Here is a 27,115-nt window from a genome sequence, read left to right on the forward strand (position 1 = left end):
GTCTACTACACACATAAGTTATATGGTACTAATCTTATGGGACCACCGTTGTATATGCAGTCCATCACTGACCAAAACATCATTATGTGGCACATGACTCTATTGCCATTGTTACCTTAACTGAAATATCAAAAGGAACATGCTGTAAAGAAGTCTTATTACATAAGCCTACTAGCTGTGCAATCTTAGGCAAATGATTTAACTCTCTGTACCTCAATTTCACCCGATGTAAAATGGAGATAATAATGGTATCCACCTCATAGGACTGGTATGAGCATTAAATGAAATATTATATATAAAAGCACTTCCAGCAGTTCCTTGAATATAGTAAATTGAGGATAGAATTATTGTAATTCTAGGAAATTGTATTCTAAGAGGCTCTAGGAAATTATCCTCACTACCGTTAACTGTACCTTGTTTTTTAGAATGTAGAAATGGCACAAGGCTAGAGGCACACTGACTGGTTGGAAAACTAGTAAACAAGTTAATGGAATTCTTAGAACCCCAGTTTACAGATCTCTTAGCTTCAAAGTGTTGTTGCAATGGTCTAAGTTTAAGCTTTCTTTCAGTTACATGGGGCTAAAAATTAAAAAATAATTAATATGGGTGAAAGTCTTCGAAAGACTGCAAAAATTGTACAGATATAAAACATTATTTTTACAGCAAGCCACTAAAAGATATTATGCTTCTATAGTCTTCACAGCTCCTAATAGCACTGGATTGTAATAAGCTCTCAATAGATCTGCTTGCAGATCAAGGAGAGGGCATTTAAGGGAAAGGGAAAAGAGATGAAACTTGTATTAATCAACTTCAACTATTGAGTCCTAGGTTCCACACAACGAAACCACAATGAATTGTTTGGATGACTTATGATGTGGAGAGGGAGTGTGGTTTTTCCAGTCTATAGCAAATGGAGAGTTTTCTTTCCACATCAGCTTTTTGAAATGTGTACATAGATGTATATTGTCCAAATTGCAGCTTCAGTGGAAATTTTAATAAATAGCATGAATTGTTACTTAATTTGTCTATTCCATTGATTTTCTGTGGTTTGGACGTGAACCATGCCAAAGATTTTCTCCATTACCCTGAGTAATCAAATTATTCTTTTTCTTTTTGGAGCTAACTTACTGTGGGGATTAATAATTGGCTTTACATTTACTCATTTTTAAGTTTACAAAGCCCTCTGCTCCTGGAAGTTAAATTTCCATATAAAGCCACATAATATAATATTTTTACCAAGAAGTTGCAAGCAACATGAACTAGACATTCTTCCTCAAATATGGATAACTCCCAATGGTGTACTTTGTCTACATTTTTAGAAAATATTATTTTTCTGCATATAATCAAACCACACATAAGAATAGCAGCTAGTATTTCCTATTAGAGTTTAACATGAAAGGAGGAGCAGTCTGCTTTTTATTCTTTCATTTTATCATTTAAAAACAAACATTAGTCACAAGTCCTTTCCAAACTTTAATTCCCACTATCAGAATTTTCACACTTACTCTGTAATCATAGGAGCGTCTTGGGTCTTCATCACAGTCAATCACCTCAGGTGCCATCCAGTACGGTGTCCCAATGAAGCTATTTCTCCTCCCATTAGTTCTGCTCACCTGGGCACTCACTCCAAAATCCACTGCAAAATTCACCATATGTCAAAATAATTAATCAGTAACAAAAAGCTCAATAAGTTATTGCTTTAACTTGGAAAGCCAATACAAAAGCCACAATGGATAACAGATTTTCATTCCAACCCAGCAAACTTTACCATGAAGTCTACTCCAGGAATACTGGGAAGTAGGCTTTTGCTGCTATTTATATTGGAAAGCAACTCAGCACTGGTATTATAAATCTACAGTAGGTTTGGCTGAATGTTTACCATGAATATTAAAAATAAAGTTCCATCACTATACCCCGAACTTCTGAAGTGATAACATATGTAGTGTTTGGACCTGCCACCAGACTGGAGGAAGACCAGCATTGTAAGCAACATCTAAGAAATCTAAAACCTATTAGTAGTTTATTAGGAAGCCTCACTCATGGTGTTGGGGGGTTCCATCACTTTGATAAAGAAAAATGAGCTTTCTGCTAGAATTTAGTTTAACTTCTTCTACAGATCTTTTGAATCAGATGCAAATATTTTCTGTGGTATCTATATCTTAGCTTAGACTATAAAAGTTCTGTCTCCTATTCATCTGTGGGATACATTATATGAAAATATTTAGTATGGTATCCTCAGAAACAGACAGAAAAAAGGCTAAAGTAGACTGGGGTTATTTAGTCCAGAAAAAATAAGACAGGGATGAAAAATGAAGTAGATTTTCTAATTTAGAATGGTTTCCAGGAATCTGGAGGATGGAGAACAACATTGACTGAAAAGTAGTTTGAAGAACTTAAGAGAAGAAAAGAAAAATAAAAAAGTTAAAAGTTTAGGGCCGTCTTTAAAGAAGGCTCTAACAAGATCAACAACAACAAAATGTCCATAATATGAGAAAATCATCATTGGGTGTGAACAATCTCATTATGTAGATTTTTTTTTTTTTGAGAATAGGTTAAATCAGAGCTGAGCATTCTTGATATCCCTGAGAGCCAACTTTAAGGGCCAAGATAACACCTATGAAGGCCATAAGCTGACACATGACCCTCAGGGAAGAAAATGAAAGGAGAAAAGAGTAGAAGGAAGTGATGAATGGAAGAAAAAAAAAAAAGAAAAGCTGAAATTAAGATAAAAGTAGGGACCTCAACAGTGGCATAAATTAACTTTTTCTTTGGTGACTAGGAATCAGAATATAAGGATTATTGATCAATTGAAGTGCAGTACAATCATTTCCCAGTCTCTTTCCATTCTGTCACTCCTTTTGGCTGCTATTGGGTTTGCCTTCTACAACCTTCTCCTTATAATTTGTTGCGTAAAAATATACTTGGATCTGAGAAATCTAAAACCAAATGTATAAGGGTTATGTGCAAAATAAGCCTGATTAGATTCTAATCCACTGCTAAAAGGTCTCTCCCACAGAGTAAAGTACATGAATTTTAGGGCATAGACTTTGTGACAGATTTTTCAGTGGCTTTTCAGTTACTTACAATTTCTCCTCTGGGCTGCAGACAGGAGGGTTGGCCAGAAACTTGACCCAACTATATGGGCATGCTGCTGCCACTTGTAAACATAGTGTGTAGTCTTGTGACAGACTATTCTGCACATTTGAATGTGAGATCTAAATGTCCTTCATGTATTTTAACACAGTGTCTTAAAATTGTATTTCTATCTTTATGGCTTTTTGACACAAAAGATGCTTTCTTGAAGTTAATTTTCACTTATTTCAAGAACAACTATTACCTCATGCTTCTTCCACAAACATTCAGTGAAAAGCATTCTCAATAAATGAAAAAAAATCTTTACTCTGGTTGTATTTGTTTAGCAGGAAAAGTGGGACTATCTTAAGGTCATGCTAGGGACATGGTAGGCAAGAATAAATATAATTAAAAATTGATACAGAATTTGATACCAGTAATTTACGTTCTATATCAATGAGGTCATCTGCTGTTACATAGTACTGACATTATTCATATGGTATTATTTAAAAACCAACTGACAATATTATTTTAAACATTAAAGGATGCAACATATTGTTTCCTGTGTACCTGTGAAACAATATGTATGGTTAGTTTCAAATAAATTATGCCATTCTGCACCCTGGAATAGAAAGCGAGGGACTTTCTGATCTTCTGATTTCCAATTCTGAATTTGACTTAGATATTACTGGAGCATCATTTCTTATTGATATCAGTTCTTTAAATATTTGAGGGAAAATTCAAGAGAAGCAATTTGTCCGTAAGTGATTTAAAAGTTCCTTGATATTCTTTCGAAAATATGGCTCTGTGATGTGGAAGAATCATCTTCATGTTTAATCCCTTTCCATGGAGCAGAAACCTGCACATGGTAAATACTCAATTCAATTGTTGAAATAAATGTAATAGCTGTATTTAATAGAGGATAAAGCAGTGACCAATGTAAACTTCTCACTATAATTGAAAAGCTGCTTTTATCTACATGATTTCAGAGAAGCAGTTATGTGCATCTTTCTCTTGCTCCACTTCCCATCCCAAACAAATTTTCAAATTTTGACTGGTTTTTCAGGCAGGGAAGACACAGCCTAAATAAGTAGAGGATATTATTAGTGAGATGAAAGAAAACACAGTTATCCTGAGGGATTTTTCTCCATTAAGATATTTTGGGTCTCATTTAAAGTATTGTAAGAATAAACTTACCTAGTTTCACTTCAGCATTATGAGTCAGTAGCACATTCTGACCTTTGATGTCCCGATGAATTACACGGTGTGCATGAAGATGAGCTAAGCCCTGCATACATATATACATATTTATTTATTATTTTTAAAAAGCCACATCAGTATATATTTTTCCTCTTTTTCTGGTACTTTTCTTAGTATTTTTGGAAAAATTTTGGTAAGAAAAATAACCCAGATTTGCATTTTTCAGACAAAATTCTTTCTTTAGGCTGGAATTACTACAACCAGTTCCCAGAAATACTATTTTTGGCTATAAGGAAAGGAAAATAAATCAGGACACTCATGAAAGAAAAAGAACACCAAAAAGTAATGTTTGTATACATTGGGCCATTTACCTTCCTTTTTAGCCTCCATATTTCCAACTAATCATAAGAGTAAAAACCTGGACATCTTAAATATCATAGCTCAGCCACTGGTTTGCTCTATTCCTCATCCAACCATTTGTTTATTCCAAAATATTTTCTAGTCAACCTTGTAGGCTGAGAATTTGGGGGAATATGGAAATTCATTTTAAAGCATTTGCAATTTGTATTGGCTTACCATGCTGGCTCCAGCCCATTCACCACTAAAACTAACCCGTGACCTGGCTAACCCGTGACCTGGCTTCAGTGAGATTACTCCAGATACTAACTGGGGATTAATAATGGAAGTAACAGTAAAAACAGCTAATATTTATTGAGTCTTTTTTCTTTGCCAAGGACTGTGCTAAGTGCCTTATATGGAGTAAATTATTAAATTCTCAAAGCAACCCTTTGAGGAGGGTGCTAAAATCACTCTATATTACAGATGAGGAAAGTGACATTTGGAGAAACTAAGTAACTGACTCAAGAGCACACAGATAATACATGATGAACCAGAATTTAAACTCAGCCCAGAGTTTGAACTCTTTAGTTACACTATTACCACATGTGAATCCAATTAAGATGGGAAGGACATTCCAACATTGTATCAGTGGTGCTGTTCAGTTCTGTTAATATCCTTCTTGGGTGACCCTAAGCACTTAAGACACAAAGAAAAATTTGAGTTTGGTAGATCCACAAGATTGTCGCTCATCAAATTTGATGTTCGAAATAAAGAAAGTTTTAAAAATAGGGCATTATTCAAAGAGGATATCTGTCTGTAAAATGGTTGTGGATGGTTTGGGGCCATTCTGTAAAACACTGACTACTGCCTCACTTTTATCTTAATCTCTAATGACAGTGCTATGCTTTTTTTTTTTAAAAAAAAGAACTCTAAAAATCATAATAACATAATAAATATTCCAAGTGGTTATTTGATGATCTATTGAACACAATAGTCTGACCTTGACAGAGCTATTAAAGGTCATGATTTGGAAAGACTTGGCTACACATCTTGCAGACTATCTTAAAGTTTAAGGACATCACCTGCAAATTTGCTTTCCCAAAAGCCTTTTGGTCCTTTTTCAGTGTCCCGATCCAGGGGTTATGTTTAGAAGTCTTAAACCAGCTTATACGAGCAGGGATAAGGTACACTGTATATATTACTCTCAGGTTTTTTCAAGGCCAGGGGAGAATGACTAAATGAAGACTCACCTGAAGGATTTCTCGGCAGATATAAGCAATCCAATCTTCTTTCAAACTCTGGTTTCTGGTCATTCTCACTACATCAGTGACTGAGCCTGCTGCACATAACTCCATCACCATCTGCAGGAAAGCCATCAAAGTATGAAGAATTAGAAAGTAATTCTCTGAACATATCTGGAGAGTTTTAGTTCATATGGCTTATATTTACATGCACTGTTTAGAGATTAACACACTGTCAAAACAGGCTCAATTGTCTGATGGAAGACTCCAAAGGCTAGTGGAACTGGAAAGAGTTGGAAAAAAATTCAAAGATCCATGGAGGGAGGGAAGGTAGGTACCACACCAGGGATATTTAACCAGGAGGTGAGACTTGAGCTAAGCCTTGGGGGATAGGTAGTATTTGGATATGTTGAGAAGGAAGAACAGTTTGTTGAAAACGGAATGAGTACATGCCTTTAAAAAGAAGCCTGTGTGGGGGACAAGCCCGAGTGACCACTGGAGTAGAACAGAAAAAAACAGTCGAAGGAACAATTTGATTGCAGGTGGAGAAGCAGGATATGAAGGATCTCAAAAGAATTTACACTTCACCATTAAGGCTAGATTTGCTTTTTTATTGTTGTTTTGTTTTTATTTTCAAATTCTAGATTATTTTTTCCCCAAGACACTGGCAAACTACAACTCCAAAAGGGAAAGCATCACTTGCAATCCTGTGGGGCACTTTTCTTTTCCAAATAATTTTACTTCTAAGGAAAGTCTATTTGAAGATTAGTATCTTTGATAGTATCTCATTCAGACTTTGCTTTATTAATAAAGTCAATTTCTCAGAAAATTTATTTTTGTCACCAATGAATCAGGTCTCCAACTAATAAATTTCCTTTCATATATTAGCTAACTAGAGGAGTGACCAATGTGAAGGAGTATATATCTATTATAATCAACCTAGCAAACTTTCATTAAGCACAGGTTCACGCATTAGTGTTCATGTCCAAACTGCTTTATCAAAAGAACAAAACATCTTTTTTTTTAACTGTAGGCAAGTTAATTATTGCCATAGATGAAGGGAAGCAAAAGGATAAACCCCAAATCATGAATATTCAAAAAGTCTACCTTATTTCCTTTGGAATACTAAAATTTCCTTTTCAGAAAATTACTCCCTTAATTTATATTTGTTCACAACTGATATTAGTGCATGTCTTTCACTTGACTACACCCTCATGAAAAAGAAGAGAAGAAATAGCCTAACAAAACCAATAATACAGATAAACCACAAAAGGTTAATTTTCATGTTCACTATATTGAATGGGCACAACATGTACACTGTGGTAATGGAAGAAAAAGGGCACAATTTGAACCATGACAAGCATCAATTAAAACCATTCCCTAAGATGCACCCTGGAAAATCTTGTTAATATGACTTGAGTCAGAAGAGCTCTACTGTGAAAGGAATGTAAGGCACTCTCAATCATTTTCTCAATCATTTCTTTGTAAACACAGTACCTGGCACGTACACTTTATAAATGGTAATTATTTAGTCATTTACTTACTTCCTATTCTGGTCTTCATGGGCAAGGAAGTGTGACTGGTCCCACGAAAACTCTTACCTCCACAAATAATTTATGCATGAGGTGCCTATTCATCCTTCAGATCTCAGTTCAAAGAAAAGCTTCTCAAGAATAGTTTCTCATTCCCCAATTTAATTTAGCTTCCTTTGTTGTTTGCCCATATGAAAGCATGTCATTTCCCTTCTGAGTAATTATACATTCATTTGTGTGATTATATGATTGATATTGGTCTTTGAATATAGACTGTAAGCTCCAATGGGCTAGGTCCATATCTATTCAGCTTATCATTGTACCCCCAGCATTAAGCAGAAGGCCTGGAAAATAGATGAATGAATATATGTTGAGTGACTGAACAAATTTAGTACTAATAAATATATCCAATTAGGAGACTGCCATACTGTCAAGAGGAAAAGACTTGTAGGTAAAAATATATTAAAAGACAAATATTGTATACCGAAAAAATAAACAAAAAACCAGTAGCCACTAAAGCTGTGCAACAATAGTTAATAAAATCTCAACTGGAATTGTCAGAGAAGAGGAGATTTAGTTAACTAGTCATTTGGGAGAAAATAGAGTTAAATTGAAGATCTCTAAATTTGGTGGTTCTCAAAGTATGGCACCCAGACCAGTAGCATCAACATCATCTATGAACTTGTTAGAAAGTGCAAATTCATGGACCCAGACTCCAGACCAATTGAATCAGTAACTCTGTGGGTGGGGCTCAGTAATCTGTGTTTTTGATCAGGCTCTCTGGGAGATTCTGATGCATGCTAAAGTTTGAGAACCACTGTTTCAATTGAATCCCTTGTTGAAAACCTTCCTATAGTGTCCACTGTCTTGCTTCCTAAAATCCATTATATAAAATGTAACAGAATCTTTCCTTGGCACTTGGAGATCCTGAAAAGTCTCAATCGTTATTTTGAAAAAAATACTATTCTTGACTTGGACTAGAAATGGAAATGTAGTAACTGCACACTAACCTCAGTTTATGTTCTAAATATTCCTTTTTAAATAAAGATATTGTTGACCAAAACTCATTTTTTGTGATTTGACTATGTCTCCTATAGTGGAAGGCAGCAACAATTCTGGTAACTGTATCATGGGTTTCAGTTAGCCTCTAAAATTTACATCTCATTAATCTATAATTTGTCATATTATAGGCATGAAGACTAAGAAAAGGATAAGGAAACTAATCATTTAGAAAAGAGTTTCTAAGATTTATGTTTAAACATATGTGCATATACTTAGCAAACACTTAAAATGCACCCAAATGATCATGTCAAAAGCTAATTAGAACTGATACTTATCCATCAGGTGGTCTCCTTGCCATACCTCTAAGTACCAGCAAATGTAGTAATTACACAATGTTAAAAGCAGAAAAACTATATTTGAAAACGAATACGTTAGGTATTTTCAGTGCTCATTTGAGTCCTCCCCCATCATACCCCCAAGACCCTTGCCAGGCACATAAGTTATTTTTCCATATTTTATCACTCTCATCTCCAGGAATCAGAGCACATTTTATCATACTGTTTTGAGCAGTTGAGTGCTTAAGTTTTCCTGTAGGTACACAAAAGTGACATCTCAGCTTATGAAAGTGTATGTCCTCAAGTGAGATTTAGTTTTAAGGAATAAGAAGGTAATTAAATACAGACCCAAAGTTGGTGCCTCTGGCCAGGGGGGCTCAGCTTGAAAAATGCACCATAGAAGGACACAATGTTTTTGTGAAAAGAGTACTTCTTCAAAAGGTTGAGTTCAGTCCTGAGATCCTCTTCCTCATCCTGTAGAATAAGAACAGATAGTAAAGCTCCTAAGCTATGTCATTCAATGACTCTGGGACCCCAAACTATAGTAAATCAAAGAAGGAGAATCCCATAGCAACCTATTACATCCTACAGCAATTTATAATAATTACAACTAGAAGTATGAGACAATGGAGATCTCTGGTTACCTGGGAATTTAGGAGATAATAAAGGTTAATTGAAGATCTTTTAATTTAGTGGTTCCCAAGGTATGATCCCCGGACTTGCAGCAATGGCCACCGGATAAAGTTTTCATTGAATGGAATCACTACATTATTGTTCGTTTTGTAACAGTTTTATTGACATATAATTTACATACCATACAATTCACCCATTTAAAGTGTCAAATTCAATAGTTTTTAGTATATTTACAGAGTTATGCAACCATCACCACAATCAATTTTAGAACATTTTTATCACCCCAAAAGGAAACCCCATTCCCTTTAGCCTTCACTCCCAAATTCTGCCACACACACATTCCAGCTTTAAGCAATCATTAATATATCTTCAATCTCTATAGATTTTTCTACCCTGGACATTTTATGTAAATGAAAATAATATAGTATGTGCACTTTTGTGACTAGCTTTTTTCCTAAGGTTCATCCGTGTTGCAGCCAATATCAGTATTACATTCCTTTCCATTTACCTTTCATCAATTGATGGACATTTGGGTTATTTCCATCTTTTGGCTATTATGAATAATGCTGCTATGAGCATTCATATCAAGTTTTTGTGTGGGTATATATTCTCATTTCTCTCTGCTATATACCCAGAAGTGAAATTGTTAGGTCAAATGGTATCTCTATGTTTAACATTTTGATAAAAATACCAAACTGTTTTCCACAGTGGCTGTACCGTTTTACATTCCCAACAGCAATTATGGTTCCAATTTCTTCATATGCTCATCAACACTTATTTTCTGTTTTCTTATTATAACCATCTTAGTGGGTACAAAGTGGTATCTCATTGTGGTTTTGATTTGCAATTCCCTCATGACTGATTATGTGAAGACTCTTTTCACGTGTTTATTGGCCCTTTGTATATGATCTTCAGAGAAATGTCTAATCAAAAATCTTTGCCCCAGTTTTTTACCTGGATTATTTGTCTTTTTATTATCGAATTGTAAGATTTACATATTCTAGATACAAGTACTTTATAAGGTATATGATTTGCAAGTATTTTCTGCCATTCTCTGGGTTGTCTTTTCACTTTCTTAGTAGTATCCTTCAAGGCACAAAATTTTTGATTTTGATGAAGTCCTATTTATCAATTTTTTGTTTTGTTATTTGTACTTTTGGTGTTATATGTAAGGATCCATATCCAAGGTCAGGAAAAGTTACCCCAATGTTTTCTTCTAAGCATTTTATATTTTTACCTCTTACATTTAGGTCTTTGATCCATTTTGAGTTAATTTTCATATAAAGTAGGGGTCCAACTTCATTCTTTTACATGTGGACATCCAGTTGCCTCAGCAGTATTTGTTGGAAAGACTATTTTTTCTCCATGAATTGTTTTTGCACCCTTGTCAAAAATCAGTTGACCATAGGTATATGAAAATAGTTCTATTCCCCTGATCTATATGTTTATCCTTATGCCTGTACCACCCTGCCTTGATTAATTTGTGATTCATTGCATTTTTAAGATACTGGTTTAATCTGTGCTGATGTTTTTAAAAGATATGCTTAAAGTCATTTATTTTCCTAATCACTACAGTGGTACATATGTATAAAATGTATATGAAGTCAAATATGAAAGTGGTCTATTCTCACTGAACATTTCCTCCTATCAATGGTAACAGTTGAGTATATATTTCTCCAGACATTTTTCTATGCTAATGTAGTAGCTAAAGATGACAGAGATAAATTGGTAGAGATATGATCAACAGATTATATATATGTGTATATATATATTAGGTATTTATTATTTAATATAAGCAAGCTCATAGTGTTCTCATTCTTCTGTCACTTGCAAGTTTTATTTGCTATCTGAAGAGCATCGATAAACATAAATGCACTTCCTTTTTATGGATGCACAGAATTTCAAAGAATGGAAATATGGGGCTGCCACTCAGGAGACAGGTCAGGGATAGAGATATGGCTTTTGATGATTATTTATATAGTAATAATTGAAGCCATCTTTTTGGATGGGATCACCATGGTAAAGTACATAATTTCAAGAGATATTTCTAGCAGAAGACAGTATGCTGTCATCAGAAAAGAGCATCTACACTGGGAATTAGGACACCTGAGTTTTAGCACTGATAACCAAGAGGTGGAATTCACTTCATCTTCCCAAGGCTCAATTTATCCTCAGAAATCTGATGGAAGATGGCAGCCACTACCTATCTCCATGGAACGTTAGTGGAATCAAACAACTAATATACTTAAAGTTCTCTGAAATCCTTTGATGAACAATGCTACACATGCAAGGTATTATCATACAGTATTTCATTACTTGAACTTCTCATTTGAATTAAAGTGTTGTCAGAGCTATATACTTCTCTCTACTTTTTATTCTAATCTACAAACATCAGCAAACTTTATTTCTAGCACATTTGTTATAGTGGAGTGAATTGGAAAGCAATTCTCTCTCCCTAAGATTCAGCTATATCTGCTTGTACCATGACAACCAAGTAGTTTCCATAATCCCTCTGTAACTCTTCTTAACCATCAAAAGAAAAAGCTCTTCAGTTCTTAATAATTTGAAAATCATCACACTTTTTGTCTACATAGGTGCAATGCACTGGAGAAAAAATCTTAAAATATTAACTTACAAAAAGATAGCTTAAATTGTGAGGAATTTCCAATGAATATATCATTGGTTTATGCATTTAGGTATTATAGTCTTAACTTAAAGGAACCTACATAGAGGGAAATAAGATTCACACACATGAATGACATAACTGTTGATAAATACAAGATAGTGCATAATGAAGTTGAGAGTAATGTGAAATGACTTGGGAATTGATCCTGCACTTGACAAATGGATTCACCACCAGGGTCCTTTAAATTCCTGCTAGCTCTAAATTTCACTTGATTGTAAATAAAAAAGCTCTCTTATTGCATCTATAAAAGATCAATTTATATAACCTTTTCAGGAATACTGTTATTGTACAAAGTGAAATATATTTGTGATATGTAGAGGAAAGAAGACTTTTTAATTAAAGATACAGCTAAACTCCTGTTCTGAAATTCGGTGAAAAAGGATGCCTTTGACTTGTTTTGGGAAATAAATTAGAAAAGGGCCAACTGGCATGAAAAGCAATTAAGGAGTTACCCTCTAATTATCTTTAGTCCTCCCCCGCATTTCCTTCAATTATCTTGACTTGATGACCTAGGGGTAGCAGAAAATATACCTTCTAGCTGAAATGAATCAGTAACTGAATATATCTGGTCAGTTATCATTTTCCTTCTAGCTTATTCTCTAAGACCCAGTAGAAAAGATGGGCAATTACTTTTTATATTTAGATATATTGTGTCTGGGCTTTAAAATAGTTATGAAATAAATAAGTCAATGTACTAGGTTCTGTAACGTCCCCAAATATCCACAGTATATCTTGTAAAATAAAGCTTGAAATCTCAGAGAAATGGCTGGCAACTGCAAAAAATTCTTTAGCATTTTCCTAGGATTTTCCAGTGGATTTACCCATAAACATTCAACTACTAGCAAATAAATCTAGACACCTATTTGTCTTTGGGGGAAGGGCATAGAGCCTGATTTCTCTAGTTGGAAACCCCAGTGACAGGTTCTCTCTTTGTATTTATTGTGTAATAAAGACATGAATTAATAAAACAATCAACTTGTAGCATGAGAATTACATGGCAGTTCAGGTTCCGGTCTCATTCCAGCCTCCCAAGGAAGTTCAGTTAGTAAGTTCTCTTCGAATTTCCTTAACCCGTTTTCTACACAGCTAAAAGTTGATCCTTGAAGCCTTTCATTCTTGCCATGTAGGACCCTTAAACTTTATGCTTCCCCTGTTATGTGACTCTCCTTTGAAATAGTAACAATATCCCCCATCACATAGAAATAAATCTCAGGAACTAGCAATTCTATATGTACATGGACACTTTTAGTTCCTAGTAGGGTACCCAGGCTTTGCTGAGAGAAATACAAACTCATAAAGAGTGCAGTAAATAGGAATGAGATGATGATGTGAGAATAAGAACACAAGGAACAGGTTAAAGAAAAGCAGAGGCCAGACTGAGTCCTTTAACTTGTTTGATAATTTAATATCAAGGAGATTCCTTTTCTTTCTGGGTTGGAAAGCTCATGTTCCCAAGCAAGAATAGGAGAACCTCTGGCCTCCAGGCAGCTGTGTAGTTGCATTTGACCATACTTTTAACCCTGTTTAGTGGTAGGCCAAATATTCTGGTGCCATTTTGCCTGTGAGGAACCTGAGGCCTAGAGAAACAAGGCGCCTTTCCCAAGTACTTCTTGGCTATTTAGTGGTAGACTTGGGACTTAAACTCATGTTTCTGAACTTCCACATTGTTGCTATTTCCATAAACCCCTAACTCAAAGAGATGTGCATGCAAGTCACAAGTATCTTATCCCAAAGGATTCAAGATGATTTAGAGATGTTAACTGGCTGATCAGCTAGCACTTACTTTTCTTACTAAAAAATATAATCAGAGAATGCGAAGTTCCCAACCAGAAAAATTTTTAAGAGTGGGTTTCCCACATAAATGTAAACTCCCCCAAAACCAATAAACCAAAATCAGATATGTTTGGAAAGCATTAGTGTGTTTGCCATTCTCAATTAACAGGAAGTTGAGCTTGTGAGAAACACATAAGTACATTACATCCATCAGGCCAAGTGGGTAATTTAAAACTCTCACACATATCCTAGTAATATGATGCTATAGCATTTCCTGGCTCAGGGCCAGTTGATCCCAGAGTGGCCTGAATATCCTGCCTTTTGTCAAGAAGAGGCAGCTCAAGGATGCTTAAACTTCCTTTGTAATATCACCCAATTCTAGAATCAAAATCTTTTTCCCCACGGAAAGAATACCAGAGAGGGTTTGGGACAGATCTTTAAAGGGGTTTCTTAAGACAAATGTTTGATGAAACTAGAATTGGTCAAACAATTATATTTTTCATACCTTTACCTTTTACAGCTTCTTCATCTACCAAGGCATGTTATTAATCAGTACTATCTGTTTCATTTAGATATGCTTTGTCTCCTGAGATACATTGTAAACAAAAAAGGAGTCTAGTACCTACTAGACGAATCATGAAGCTGTTTACCAATACCTTTCTAATATAACTAGAAAGTCTTTCTGAATATGATTGTGTTAATGGAAAAGGTTATTTTTAATGTGCCTGACAGTATATTTATTAAGACACAAAAGGTTGAAAATATCTGAATACCTGATAGTTGACTGCGAGGGAAAAAAGTAAGGAAAAAAGATATCAATAAATTATATTGATAAGAGTAGGAATTTTGCTTTTAGGCCCACAGAATACTTTGATAGATCACCAACATCTAGGTCATCAACATCTACTGTTAAAGAATTTCTTCTGTCAGATCTTGTTCTAGAGCCAGCAAATTATTGGTGTCATAGAGATTGCTTTGTAAGGCAGTTAAAAGGTTTCAAGTATAAGGCATCTTCACGCTCCTTCATGCATTCAAGTACTGTACAAGATATCTGAAGACTTTTAAGCTGAGTAGCCTGCTGGTTTTCTGTCCACTATTGTTCTTACAATAAAAAATGATAGTCCTAATTTGGCTCATGTACAATGGCAATGTTTCTTAGAATCATAATGGGGGAAAAGTCAGTCACTCCAGAATACCATGTAAAAGGTATAAAAAGGACCTTTCCAAAGTCAATTTTAGGCAAAATTTGCTCTTGGTCCCATCATCTCTTGTTGCTACTCAAAGGCCCTATGCTCTTTGGATTTACTCAATCCTTAACCTGCTGTCAACACTTAGCTGTTCAGGGAATCATTTCTTCTAGTGCTTTCTGTCAGATGCTAGTGTCCAAATATGATGATTGAATCTATGTGAATATGTTAAAAAATACAAATATGTTATCACGTCCAGGCAGGAAGATTTTAGTGGTGGCCTTCTAATGATAACAATACAACACAAAGGAATTAGTTTAAAGTTGAAAATTAAAGGAAAAGCTACCTGGAAGTAATGAGGACTTTGGGTACTCACACTATATCTCCAACCGACCGACTTTTGATATTTATTCACTCTCACTCGCCTTCCTATTTCAGGTAAAGGAGTCTGCAAAACCAAGAACAAAATGTTATTAGAATCACTGATGCACTCTAAAAATGATTTATTTTTAAGTACTTTGTGCTCTTTAAACACTAAATAGAAGAATAACAAAATACTACTCTCTCAATTTCAACTAATAGTTTTAATTAAAAATAAGATTCTTATGTATACAGAAACTTGGCACCAAATTCATAGTAACAGATTTAACTGCCATATTAATAGGAAAATTACAATCTGATGTTAGTAAATTGCTACTTCCCCTTACAAAACAAGGTGATTGACACTAACTACCTATGGACTGAATATTTTAATACTTCAAAAGTTAGAGTATCTAAAATGTAGATCCTAGACCCAAATGTGGGTCAAAGTCTCTCAAGTTAAAACAGGGAAATAAGTATTTTAGAGAGCATCACTCAAAAAGTACTAGGTTGATTATTTGGAAGCCATGGTTTGTAGGGCAAAATAAATCCACTAAACCTCAAAATCCCTTCAAACTCAAGTTGGTTTGCAACATTTGACATTTACTGGTAAAAAAAAAAAAGAAGCACAAATTGGAGAAGAACAGTTTATGGCATTGACAACAGTTCAGTGAACACGTATAGCTTTTCAAATGTAATATTTGAGAACTTTCCTTTAGGGTATAGTGGTGACAATTTTTTGAACTTTGCTATGTTCACGCTAGTATTATCTTGAGAAAGTGAGACACTCATGCTTAAAGAAAGAGGACAGAAATCAGTGCTTAGCAAATTCTATGACAATATATTATGAACTGTGACACAATTATATGAATGTTAGCAGGGACAGTGCCAATTAAGCTGTCTCTCTTGCTCAGATATTTCTGTCAGAAAATATATGAAAAATGTGCATCTCTGACAAGTTCTTTCCTTCTACCTGTCATTGACAATCTACTGACCTAAATTCTCAAAAGGAATGGTCAGAGAGGGAAAAGAATATGATGGAACACAGAAGGATTAACACAATATTAGAGGAAATCTCCTCTTTGCTATCCCTGGAAACACATAATCAACTAGAAATAGGCAGGAATATAGATATTTTCTTCTTTCTTATAGAATACCAAAATATGTAGAACTTTTGCTGTGAGTGAAGCATTTTTATATGTAAATATAATAAATGAATAATAAACATAATATACTAATGGATGGGAATAGTAAATGATAAATATAAGTACAGATTAACATAATTATATTATATACAATAACGACTTTAGAAAACAAATACAATATTTTTTGAGCTGTTTATCCCAAGGCCATGATCCATTAAGGGAGTAGAATATGGACAGGATATAATATTACCTTACGAGCATTCATCACTTTAACAGCTGTAAATGCACCAGTCTTTTCATGGAGTCCCTGAAACACAAGATAGTAATAAACATCAAATACTGGCTATATAATCCTGCAATCAAGAGGCAAACAAACTAAAAAATATTAAAATTAAATGAGGTCAAACAATGTAGTCTATTATGAAATATGAAATATTATATAGAGATGAAATATAAGGTATTACATAGAGAACAGAAATATTCAATTATGAACATTTTAAAGAAACCCCAAGCATCTCACTTGAAAAATCAAGTAAGTTTATGGGAGTAGTTTTGCTTTTTATGTTTGAATTAAATAGTGGACATGATTGGTCATTTGAAGGCACTGCTTTCTTAGTATCTTTAGTCTAGGTTTATATGGCACCAAAGTATCCAGATGAAAAGTAAATATTTCAGATTGGAGATGGGGATAAAGGAGATGTTCTACCGAACATTTTTTCAACTGATTATGTGGTACTATGCAGGCATATCTTTCCATTAGACTCCTCTTCATACACTAAACAACTTTTTCCATAATGATCACAGGTAAGATTGATACATAATTAATTCAATGGCCTTTAAACCATTTAGTATACCCTCAATCATACGAACCAAGGATATTTATAAAAGGAAGAAATTCTGAAAGATTCTTTCTTATTAAAATTTTATGAGTTCTAAGAACTTAGTCTTATCTTGAATTCAAGTATGACTTACAGATTTATAATTTTCAAAAATGAACACAGAGGTTTGGAATCAGAGTTCTTATTTTGTGGCTGGTGCTTTTTAAAATATTTCAAGCTGCAGTCACAGAAAAATTTCAGTCTGGTATTGATACATGTAAGCCTTCAACTTAAAACAGAATGCCTCATCTGACAGTTCTCTGGAAGATTTGATTCTTGGGCTGTACTGGGTCAGATAGTAACTCCCCAAAATCCAGGTTCACCCATAACCTCAGAATGTGACCTTCTTTGAAAATAAGGTCTTTGCAGATGTAATCAAGTTAAATGAAGTCATACTGCATTATGGTGGCCAACAGTTGGTGTCTTTATAAGAGAAAGGGGAGATTTGGACACAGAGACACAGGTACACAAATGGAAGATGGGACGTGTGAAAACAGGAAGAAATCTGAGTGACGCAGCTACTGGCTGAGGGATGCTAAGGATTGCTGGCAGCCACTAGAAACTAAGAAGAGGGAAGAATTCTTCCCTAGGGTATTCTGAGGAAGAATGGCCCTGTAGACTTCTAGCCTTGAGAACTGTGAGAGAATAAATTTCTGTTGTTTTAAGCCACCTAATTTCTGGATTTGTTACCGCAGCTGTAGGAAATGAATATAGGGGCATTCAAACCAAAGGACTGTCACTAATCACAGTTCTCATGTGAAAGACAGCAACATTTTTTTTTGCTTATAGAATGATCAGATGAGGCGAGGTGTGTCTGGATAGTGTTGTTAATATCTCAGGTAACCTATCTGGTGGGTAAATATGCAAAAGATTGAGATTTCTTGATTTCAGGAAAGTGATCCTTAAATACATTGCTTGTTTATTGTCAAATCTCTTTTATAAATTATACACTTTGAAGTAATGAATACTGTATTTAGATGATTCCTAGAAGTTTTCTCATGAAAATAAAGCCAACTCAACAGAAAAACTCAAAAGGAAAAGAAGCCCACTCTACCATTACCATCAATGTTACATGCTACATGTAAGTGTCAACACTTCTCCATTTTTTCCCCATTGATAAAACTGATGGGATTTAATCCCACACATTTAAGGTTACTTCAATCCAATTGAGCAAGCCACTCTTTGTAAATGGGGCCATGAGTCAGAAATGGATCAGAAGGCTTTCCAGGAAATACAGCAACTCTAGAAACATTGGCAACTTGAATTAACTCCAGTTCTTGCTTAAAAATTAAGCATTAAACAACTATACTGGTTAGATGGTTGTAGCACTGATGGGAGGTGGCATGGATTGCTGGTTTCAGTTTATGGAGTCTGGCCTGAGTCAGCTTAAGGTAGTTTGTGTTGGATTGTGTCCTTCAAATAGATATGCTGAAGTTCTAGCAACTAGTACCTGTGAATGTGACCTTTTTTGGAAACAGAGTATTTGCAAATGTAATAAAGATAAGATGAAGTAATAGTGGATTAGGGTGGCCCTAAAACCAATGACTAGTGTCCTGGTAAGAAGAGAGAAATTTAGACACAGATATCCAGGGAGAAGGCTATGTGATGACAGAGGCAGAGATTGGACTGATCTTTCTACAAGTCAAGGAACAACAAGGATTGCCAGCAATCACTCAAAGCTAGAAGAGGCAAGAAAGGCTTCTGCCCTAGAGCCTTGAGAGGGAGAATGACTCTGCAGAAACCTTGATTTCGGAATTCTAGCTTCCAGAATTGTGAGGGAATCAGTTTCTTTTCTTTTAAGCCATCCAGTGTGTGGTAATTTGTTAAGGCGGCCCCAGGAAACTACTACACAAAGCTAGAAGGATAGAAATTCAGCAAGGGGATGGACCGGACTTGGGATAGGGTTCAGAAACTACTGTTCAAGGTACAAGGACATGTCTAGAATCAGATGAGGAGTTTTCGGTGGAGCATGACTGCTACCAAAGACTAGAATTTTTAAAGGAAAGAAAAACGTGTAGGTTATTGACTAATCAGAGAAAAATAGTTAATATTTTGGATATTAACCCCTAATCAGATAAATGGCTTGCAAATATTTTCTCCCATTCCATAAGTTGCCTTTTGATTTTGTTGATGGTTTCTTTTACCGTGTAGAAGATTATGATTTGATGTAGTCCCATTTATTTATTTTTGCTTTTGTTGCTTATGCTTTTGGTGTCATATCCAAAATATCACTGCCAAGACCAATGTCAAGAAGGTTTTTCTCCTATGTTCCCTTCTAGGAATTTTATACTTTCAGGTAAAGTTTTTAATCCATTTTGAGTTAATTTTTGTGAGTAGTGTAAGATAGAGGTCCAATTTCATTCTGTTGAAGCTGGATATGTGAATACGTTGGAGACTCCTACATTTATTTACATTTCTGGGAGAAAATATATATTAATATTTTTATTCATTTAGCCCTTATCATGACTTAGAAAGTGTTGTTTTCCTAATTATTCATATAAACACTTTCTGGTCAAATTTTTCTCACATCTGTATGCCCAAATACATCAATGTTGGAAACTGATTCTCACACACACTCTAAAGGAGTTAAAATGTTTCCTTCCTTGATTCTAAGAGGTTATTTATGGGCCTAACTACTATTCTGTGCAACACAGATATTTGGCATGTTAGCAAAGATATTGACCGTGCATTGTCTTATTTGATTGGCGGTTACTAAGCCACAGAATTTTTAAAAGTCTGGAGTACACAGCAATCATACTCATGACACACATTAGTAAGATAACTGAATGTCTTTAAAAGGTGCCACCAATGACCACAAAACAGAGAAAATCAACTTGGTTCTACCCTCATTATCTGTGATTTATTCTCTCACTTGAAAATTGCACAAAATTATTTTGTCAGACAAGGTATCCTAATGTGGGGCTTGGAAAACATGCTCACTGTGTCTATAGAGGAATTAACCTCAGATCTCGGAACCATGTACTGGATTAATATGCCTAACCATTATGCAAGCTTCCATAGAAGTCTTATATATCCAGATGATAAACAAATGGAAAATTGCTGCCTGTTAACCTAATATTCCAGAGAGTTCCCTCTGTATCTTGACTGTATTTTTATTTTGAAATAATTTTAGACTTAGAGAGTAGTTTCACAGATAGTACAGAGTATTACTTTACATCCTTCACTCAGCTTCTTCTAATGTTAACATCTTATATGACCATGGTCTAACCGTCAAACCTAAGAAATTAATATTGGTACAATATTCTTTTAACTACATTATAGCCTTTATTCAGATTTCTCCAATTTTTTCACTAATGTCCTTTTTGTAGGACCCAAACTAGGACCCCACATTTCATTTAGCTGTCATGTCTCCTCAGGGTCTTCCAATCTGTGACAGTCCTTTAGTCTTCTTTCCTGTTTTTCATGACCTTGATGCTTTTAAAGAGTACTGGTGGAGTATTCTGTAGAATGTCCCTCACTTTGGGTTTGTCTGACAGAAAGAAACCACAGAGGTGAAGTGCCCTTCTTATCACATCATGTCAGGGGTACACCATATCACCATGACTGATCATTGGTGATGTTACCTTTGATCACTTTGTTAAAGTGATGTCGACCATGTTTCTTCACTGTAAAGTTACTATTTTTCCCTTTCATATTCTATTCATTAGAAGTGACTGACATTGGTTTTGAAGAGGGATAACACTCTTCTTGAGCATTTATCTAGAGAACCTAGAAGTCATCTTGAGATAAACTAATTGTTCAGTGGTGCCATCTTGTGGTTCACTGACTATATAGAAACTGTTTTTGTAATGTTAGCTGAAGACCATGTTGTCATAAACAGATTGTCTCCCGAAATGAGATGTTGAACCAAGACCAGCGAATCCAATTTCTAAGATGTGTCTTTTTTCCATTACAATATGACAAATTATTTTAAAGCTCCATTTGTTGAAAACACACATAGAGAATGCTAAGAAAGAAGTTTGGCTTTGGATTCTAGATTGAGTGTTTAATAGTCTCACAGTTCCCACTGGTCTTCGTGAATCTTACACGGGAAAATCACAAGGAAAGCCTTAAACTATAAATGTGGGTTTTTTGGTCTGTTTTTCCTACCATCAATAATACTACTAATATCATACAGGAGCCACTAGCTGCACTGGATTAACAATGTTCTCTTAAATAGAGTTTGCATGCAAAGTATGACCTTTTAATGCTCAAGCATCACAGAACAAGGATAAGAAAATGCTCCTAGCTCTCTTTCCTATCATAAGAAAAGAAACCGCTGCTTAAATGTTTTGTATAAGTTCACTGCTCTCTCTTATTTGAGTAACAAAAGATGATATGTATTAACAATGCTTTTTAGCCATTCCTCACTCTAGGCTCAAGCCTACTGACATTTGGAATCAAGTAATCTATACCTTCACTTCAGGCAACTCTTTGTCTTGTCATCAAGCTCATTCAACTTATTCAAGTTTAATTATTAACAGATCCAGCTAATATGATATGATATTAGTGGCAACAGAAGGTCAACTACTCAAAAATTATCCACCTCCACCCTAAAACCTGCTACAAAGTATAAAAATGATTCATTCGGGGCTGGCTAGTGGTTAAGTTCTTAAGTATGAGTGCTCCACTTTGGTGGCCCAGGGTTTCGCCAGTTCAGATCCTGGGTGCGGATATGGTACTGCTCATCAGGCCATGCTGAGGCAGCATCCCACATGCGACAACTAGAATGACCTACAATTAGAATATACAACTATGTACTGGGGGGCTTTGGGGGGAAGAAGAAGAAGAAGAAGATACGATTGGCAACAGATGTGAGCTCAGGTGCAAATATTTTTTTAAAAATCATATATCATTATGTCCTCAATTTTATTAAAGTAATGAAACTCCCTGATTATGCAAATGTTAGCTGAGAGAAAGACACATTGAGTTATTATTTGTCATTAACACTTTAGCATGAGCTAGATGATCAGAGTAGATTACTGCAAGAATGGCATGGAATAGTTAAGTCTTGATGGAAGCACAAGGTGGAGGAATGAAAGGGTGAAAGTCTAAGGAGTTCCAGGAGAGGGTGCTCCTCAGCCATAATGAAGGTAGCAAGTGCCTGGAATGGGGAGCAAGGTAAAAGTGAGTGAGAAGGGATTCTGAATATTCAAAGGGAGTAAAAAAATAAGGGGAGATAGAGATGTGAAAAGACAAAATGCGCCGTCACAATTTTATTGAAGGAATTTACAGTTTTTAAGAAGTATACACCTGAAACAATTAGCGAAGTAAACCAAATGCAAAGACTAGTTAACAATATGAATGTTCAGGTCTCAGATACAGTCTAAATACTGTTTAAATGTTTAAAGAGAATGAATATATAAAGCCATGGGAAGGTCTTAAATAAGGTCCTAAAAAACTATCCTAATTTAAACTCTCATAACTATTTTCTAGGGTTGTACTCTAAAATATAGTAAATAGAATGAAAAGTGTATTCTTTTTCCAGGACCATTTGTAATTACCCAGGAGAGCAGATAAATTCCTTAATGTGTTGATTTCAATTTGCCAAGGATTTTCGTTCTTAATTAATTAATTTAGATAATCAAATAAGCAGCGTTGTTTAGTCTGTTTCCCAAAGGAAAAATAGGGTTTATTACTGTGTTATTGCTCATCAATAGCCTCAAGCTGAATATTAGCATTCTGAATCTGTCTTTTGAACAGAAAATATGGCATGTCCCTGAATTTAGGATACCAGTCACATATAAAACATTGTCAAAAGGTATATGTGCTTGCTTTAAACAAAAATCACTGACGGAAAAACTTGATATACGTAACAACAAAATGAAGAGACGGTCATAAAAGAACTCTCTAGTTTACAAATGGACTTGTACTAGCTTTCATCAAACACCAGACTCCTCAAATTAATTAATTAATTTTTTCAATTTTTTTCCAATTATTTTATTGAGGTCATAATGGTTTATAACATTGTGTAATTTCAGGTATACGTTATTATCACTTTCTGTATAGACTGCATTGTGCTCACCACCACTGGGCTAATTTTTATCCATCACCACACATATGTTCCCCTTTACCCCTTTTGCCCACCTCCCAACCCCCTTCCCCTCTGGTAACCTCTAATCTGTTCTCTTTATCCAAGTGTTTGTTTATCTTCCACATATGAGTGGAATCATGCTGTGTTTGTCTTTCTCTGGTTTGGTTAATTTCCCTCAACATCATACCCTCAAGATCTATCCATGTTGTTGCAATGGGATGATTTTGTCTTTTTCATGGCCAAGTAGTATTCCATTGTATACATACCACATCTCCTTTATCCATTCATTAGTTGAAGGGCATTTGGGTTGCTTCCACCTCTTGGCTATTGTGAATAATGCTGTGATGAACATAGGGGTGCATAAATCTCTTTGAATTGTTGACTGCAAGTTCTTTGGATAAATACCCAGTAGTGGGATAGCTGGATTGTATGGTATTTCTTTCTCTCATTTTTTGAGATATCTCCATACCATTTTCCATAGTGGCTGCACTGGTTTGCATTCCCACCAGCAGTGTATGAGGGTTCCCTTTTCTCCACATCCTCTCCAACACTTGTTATTTCTTGTCTTGTTAATTATAGCCATCCTGCTATAATTGTGAGTGTGAGGTGTGAGGGTGTGAGGTGATATCTCACTATAGTTTTGATTTGCATTTCCCTAATAATTAGTGATTCTGAACATCTTTTCATGTGCCTGTCGGACATCTGTATATTTTCTTTGGGAAAATGTCTGTTCATATCCTCTGCTCATTTTATGATCGGGATGTTTGGCTTTTCGTGGTTGAGTTGTATGAGTTCTTTATATATTTTGGAAATTAACCCCTGGTCAGATATACGATTTGCAAATATTTTCTCCAAGTTTGTGGGTTGTCTTTTTTTTTTTCCCCCGAGGAAGATTAGCCCTGAGCTAACATCTGTCAATCCTCCTCTTTTTCCTGAGCAAGACTGGCCCTAAGCTAACATCCGTGCCCATCTTCCTCCACTCTATATGTGGGACGCCTACCACAGCATGGCTTGCCAGGCAGTGCCAAGTCTGCACCCGGCATCCGAACCAGCGAACCCCAGGCCACCGAAGCAGAACGTGCGCACTTCACCACTGTGCCACTGGGCTGGCCGCCAAGTGGGTTGTCTTTTCATTTTGTTCATGGCTTCCTTTGCCTGGCATAAGCTTTTTAGTCTGATGTAGTCCCATTTGATAATTTTTTCTTTTGTTTCCCTTGTCTGAATAGACATGGTATTTACAAATTGTGGCTCTACTCTGATTTTTGTCTAGTGGTTACTGTGAGGTTTGTATAAAAGATCTCATGGATGAGATAGTCCATTTTCTGATAGCCTCCTATCTCCATTAGCCTAAGCAATTTCCATCCATTTCCTCTTTCCCTTCTTTGTTATTGTTGTCACAAATTATTCTGTTCTGTTTTGTTTTGTGATTGTGACTAAATTGAAGTATTTACAGTTATTTTTGATGCTTTCCTTCCCTTTATCTTTTATGTTATAAATTGTTTGCTAACCTGTTGTTATAGAGAGCTGCAGTTTTCTGATTTTGTCTGTCTATTTATCTCCTTGCTCAATGCTTTGTAGACCTTTGCTTTTTTGTTTCAGGTATGAGGGCTTCCTTTATCATTTCTTGTAAGGGAGGTCTAGTGGTGATGAACTCCCTCAGCTTTTCTTTATCTGGGAAAGGTTTCATTTATCTATTGTATCTGAAGGATGGTTTTGCTGGATAGAGTATTTTTGACTGAAAGTGTTTGTCTTTCAGTATTTTGAATATATCATTCCACTCTCTCCTAGCCTGTAAGGTTTCTGCCAAGAAATCTGCTGAAAGTCTGATAGGGGTTCCTGTGTAGATTACTTTCTTCTGCCTTGCTGCCCTTAATATTTTTTCTTTGCTGTTGACTTTTCCCAGTTTTACTATTATATGCCTTGAAGAAGGTATTTTTGCATTAATGTAATTAGGATAATTAGGTGTACTATTAGCTTCATGTATTTGTAAATTCGATTTCTTCCCCAGGTTTGGGAAGTTCTCAGCTATTATTTTTTTGAACAAGCTCTCTGCTCCTTTCTCCCCCTCTTCTCCCTCTGCAATACCTATAATCCTTAAGTTGCTTTTCCTAATTGTCAGATATTTCTCAAAGAATTCCTTCATTTTTTAAAAATCTTAGTTCTCTCTCCTCCTCCACGTGCAACATTTCTCTATTTCTTTCCTCTAAATCACCAATTCTGTCCTCCATAATGTCAGCTCTATTTTTAAAGGATTCTAGATTTTTTTTATCTCATTAATTGTGTACTTCATATCCAGAATTTCTGTATGGATTTTTTTTTTTTTAAATTTAAATCTCCTTGGTGAAGTATTTCTTCTGCTCATTAACTGTATTCCTGAGCTCATTGAACTGTCTTTCTGAGTTTTCTTGCACCTTGTTGAGTTTCTTTATAACAGCTATTTTGAATTCTCTGTCATTTAGATTGTAAATTTCTGTGACTTCAGAGTTGATTACTGGAGACCTGTCATTTTCTTTCTCCTATGAATTGTTACTGTAGTTTTTCATGGTGTTTGATGAATGAATCCTTTGCCATCACATTTGTGGCAGTATCAGGTTGCAGATTCCACCTGCTACTGCTGCGGGGAAGCAGAAGCTGTGTTTCTGATCCCACCCCACCTGCTGGAAGTTGTGCAGGTGTGGCTAGTGCTCTTGCAGGCTGGGATAGCATTCATGCATGTGCCAGGTTGCCTTCACCTCCACTTATGGTCATGTGTTCCCCTGTGCTTGGTGGGCAGGGCTTCTTGGCAGGATCCAAGCTGGGGCCACTCACTGGGGTCACAATGGCATGGTGTGTACAGGACTGCCACAACCTCCGCTTACAATCACACCAGGGCATGTTCCCACTGGCAGGGCCACAGCAACACAGTCTGTGCTTCTGCAGGCTGGGAAAGCATTCATGCACATTCACAAGGCTGCCACCACCTCTTCTTACAGTTGCACCAAGGCGCATTCCCACTAGCAGGGCCACGTCAGCAAAGTGGGTGCTCCTGAAGGCTGGGATAGCATTCACATTTTCACCCAGGGCTGCCACCAGCTCTTCTTACAGTTGCAATGGGGCATGATCCCACTGGTGGGGCTACCACAGCATGGCGTGCTCTTCTGTAGGTTGGGCTGGCATTCACCCACATTCTGTGCTGTTCCACCTCCTCTTAGAGTAGCACCAGCTGTTGTGAGAGGACCCTCAACCTGGCTTGCTCCTGCTGGGCAGGGGTAGGGGAGTGCTCACCTATCTCCACTACTTCCTGGGGACCCAGTATATCCACCTTCAGATGTATAGCTGGGTCTGTCAGGAGTCCTGTTGTGCTGTGTGGTTATCCTCTGCTGGTCAATGAATGTTTTTTAGTTGTAATTCAGAGCAGGTGAGACAAAGGGAACAGCTGACTTCATCATGTTGCTGACATCAATCTCTCAGAATTATTTTTGGAAAGTCAAATTACCACATTTCAGATTATTTCCAATTTGGGGGAATATCTCAAAATTAATAAACACAGGTCAACTTGTACATTGGGGATCCAGAATCAAACTATAGGTTACCTAATGATTGCAGAAAAAGTTATGAATTGTCCTTATCCTGGTCCCTTGAGACTTAGACTTGCTGACTTCTAACTGACCAACCAGTCCACTATACTTCTTTTTGGCATAGAGCATCTTAAGTTATCC

General features: G+C 35.9%; 1 protein-coding gene across 4 annotated transcripts in view; it reads right to left on the reverse strand.

Moving 5' to 3' along the window:
- Positions 1–27,115, reverse strand: part of NRK (Nik related kinase) — a 123,596-nt gene that overhangs the window by 47,245 nt on the left and 49,236 nt on the right. For 3 of the 4 annotated variants that reach the window (XM_046672516.1, XM_046672517.1, XM_046672515.1), the window contains exons 3-8: positions 16,756–16,812; positions 15,377–15,448; positions 9,070–9,195; positions 5,862–5,972; positions 4,270–4,360; positions 1,506–1,636 (exon numbers count right to left, since the gene is read on the reverse strand). In XM_046672516.1, the coding sequence (XP_046528472.1) occupies positions 1,506–1,636; positions 4,270–4,360; positions 5,862–5,972; positions 9,070–9,195; positions 15,377–15,448; positions 16,756–16,812 (588 nt within the window). Of the gene's footprint in view, positions 1–1,505; positions 1,637–4,269; positions 4,361–5,861; positions 5,973–9,069; positions 9,196–15,376; positions 15,449–16,755; positions 16,813–27,115 lie in introns of those variants that run through there. The other variant, XM_046672518.1, reaches the window with a different exon arrangement.

This window comes from Equus quagga, chromosome 10, assembly GCF_021613505.1.
Source record: "Equus quagga isolate Etosha38 chromosome 10, UCLA_HA_Equagga_1.0, whole genome shotgun sequence".
NCBI lineage: Eukaryota > Metazoa > Chordata > Mammalia > Perissodactyla > Equidae > Equus > Equus quagga.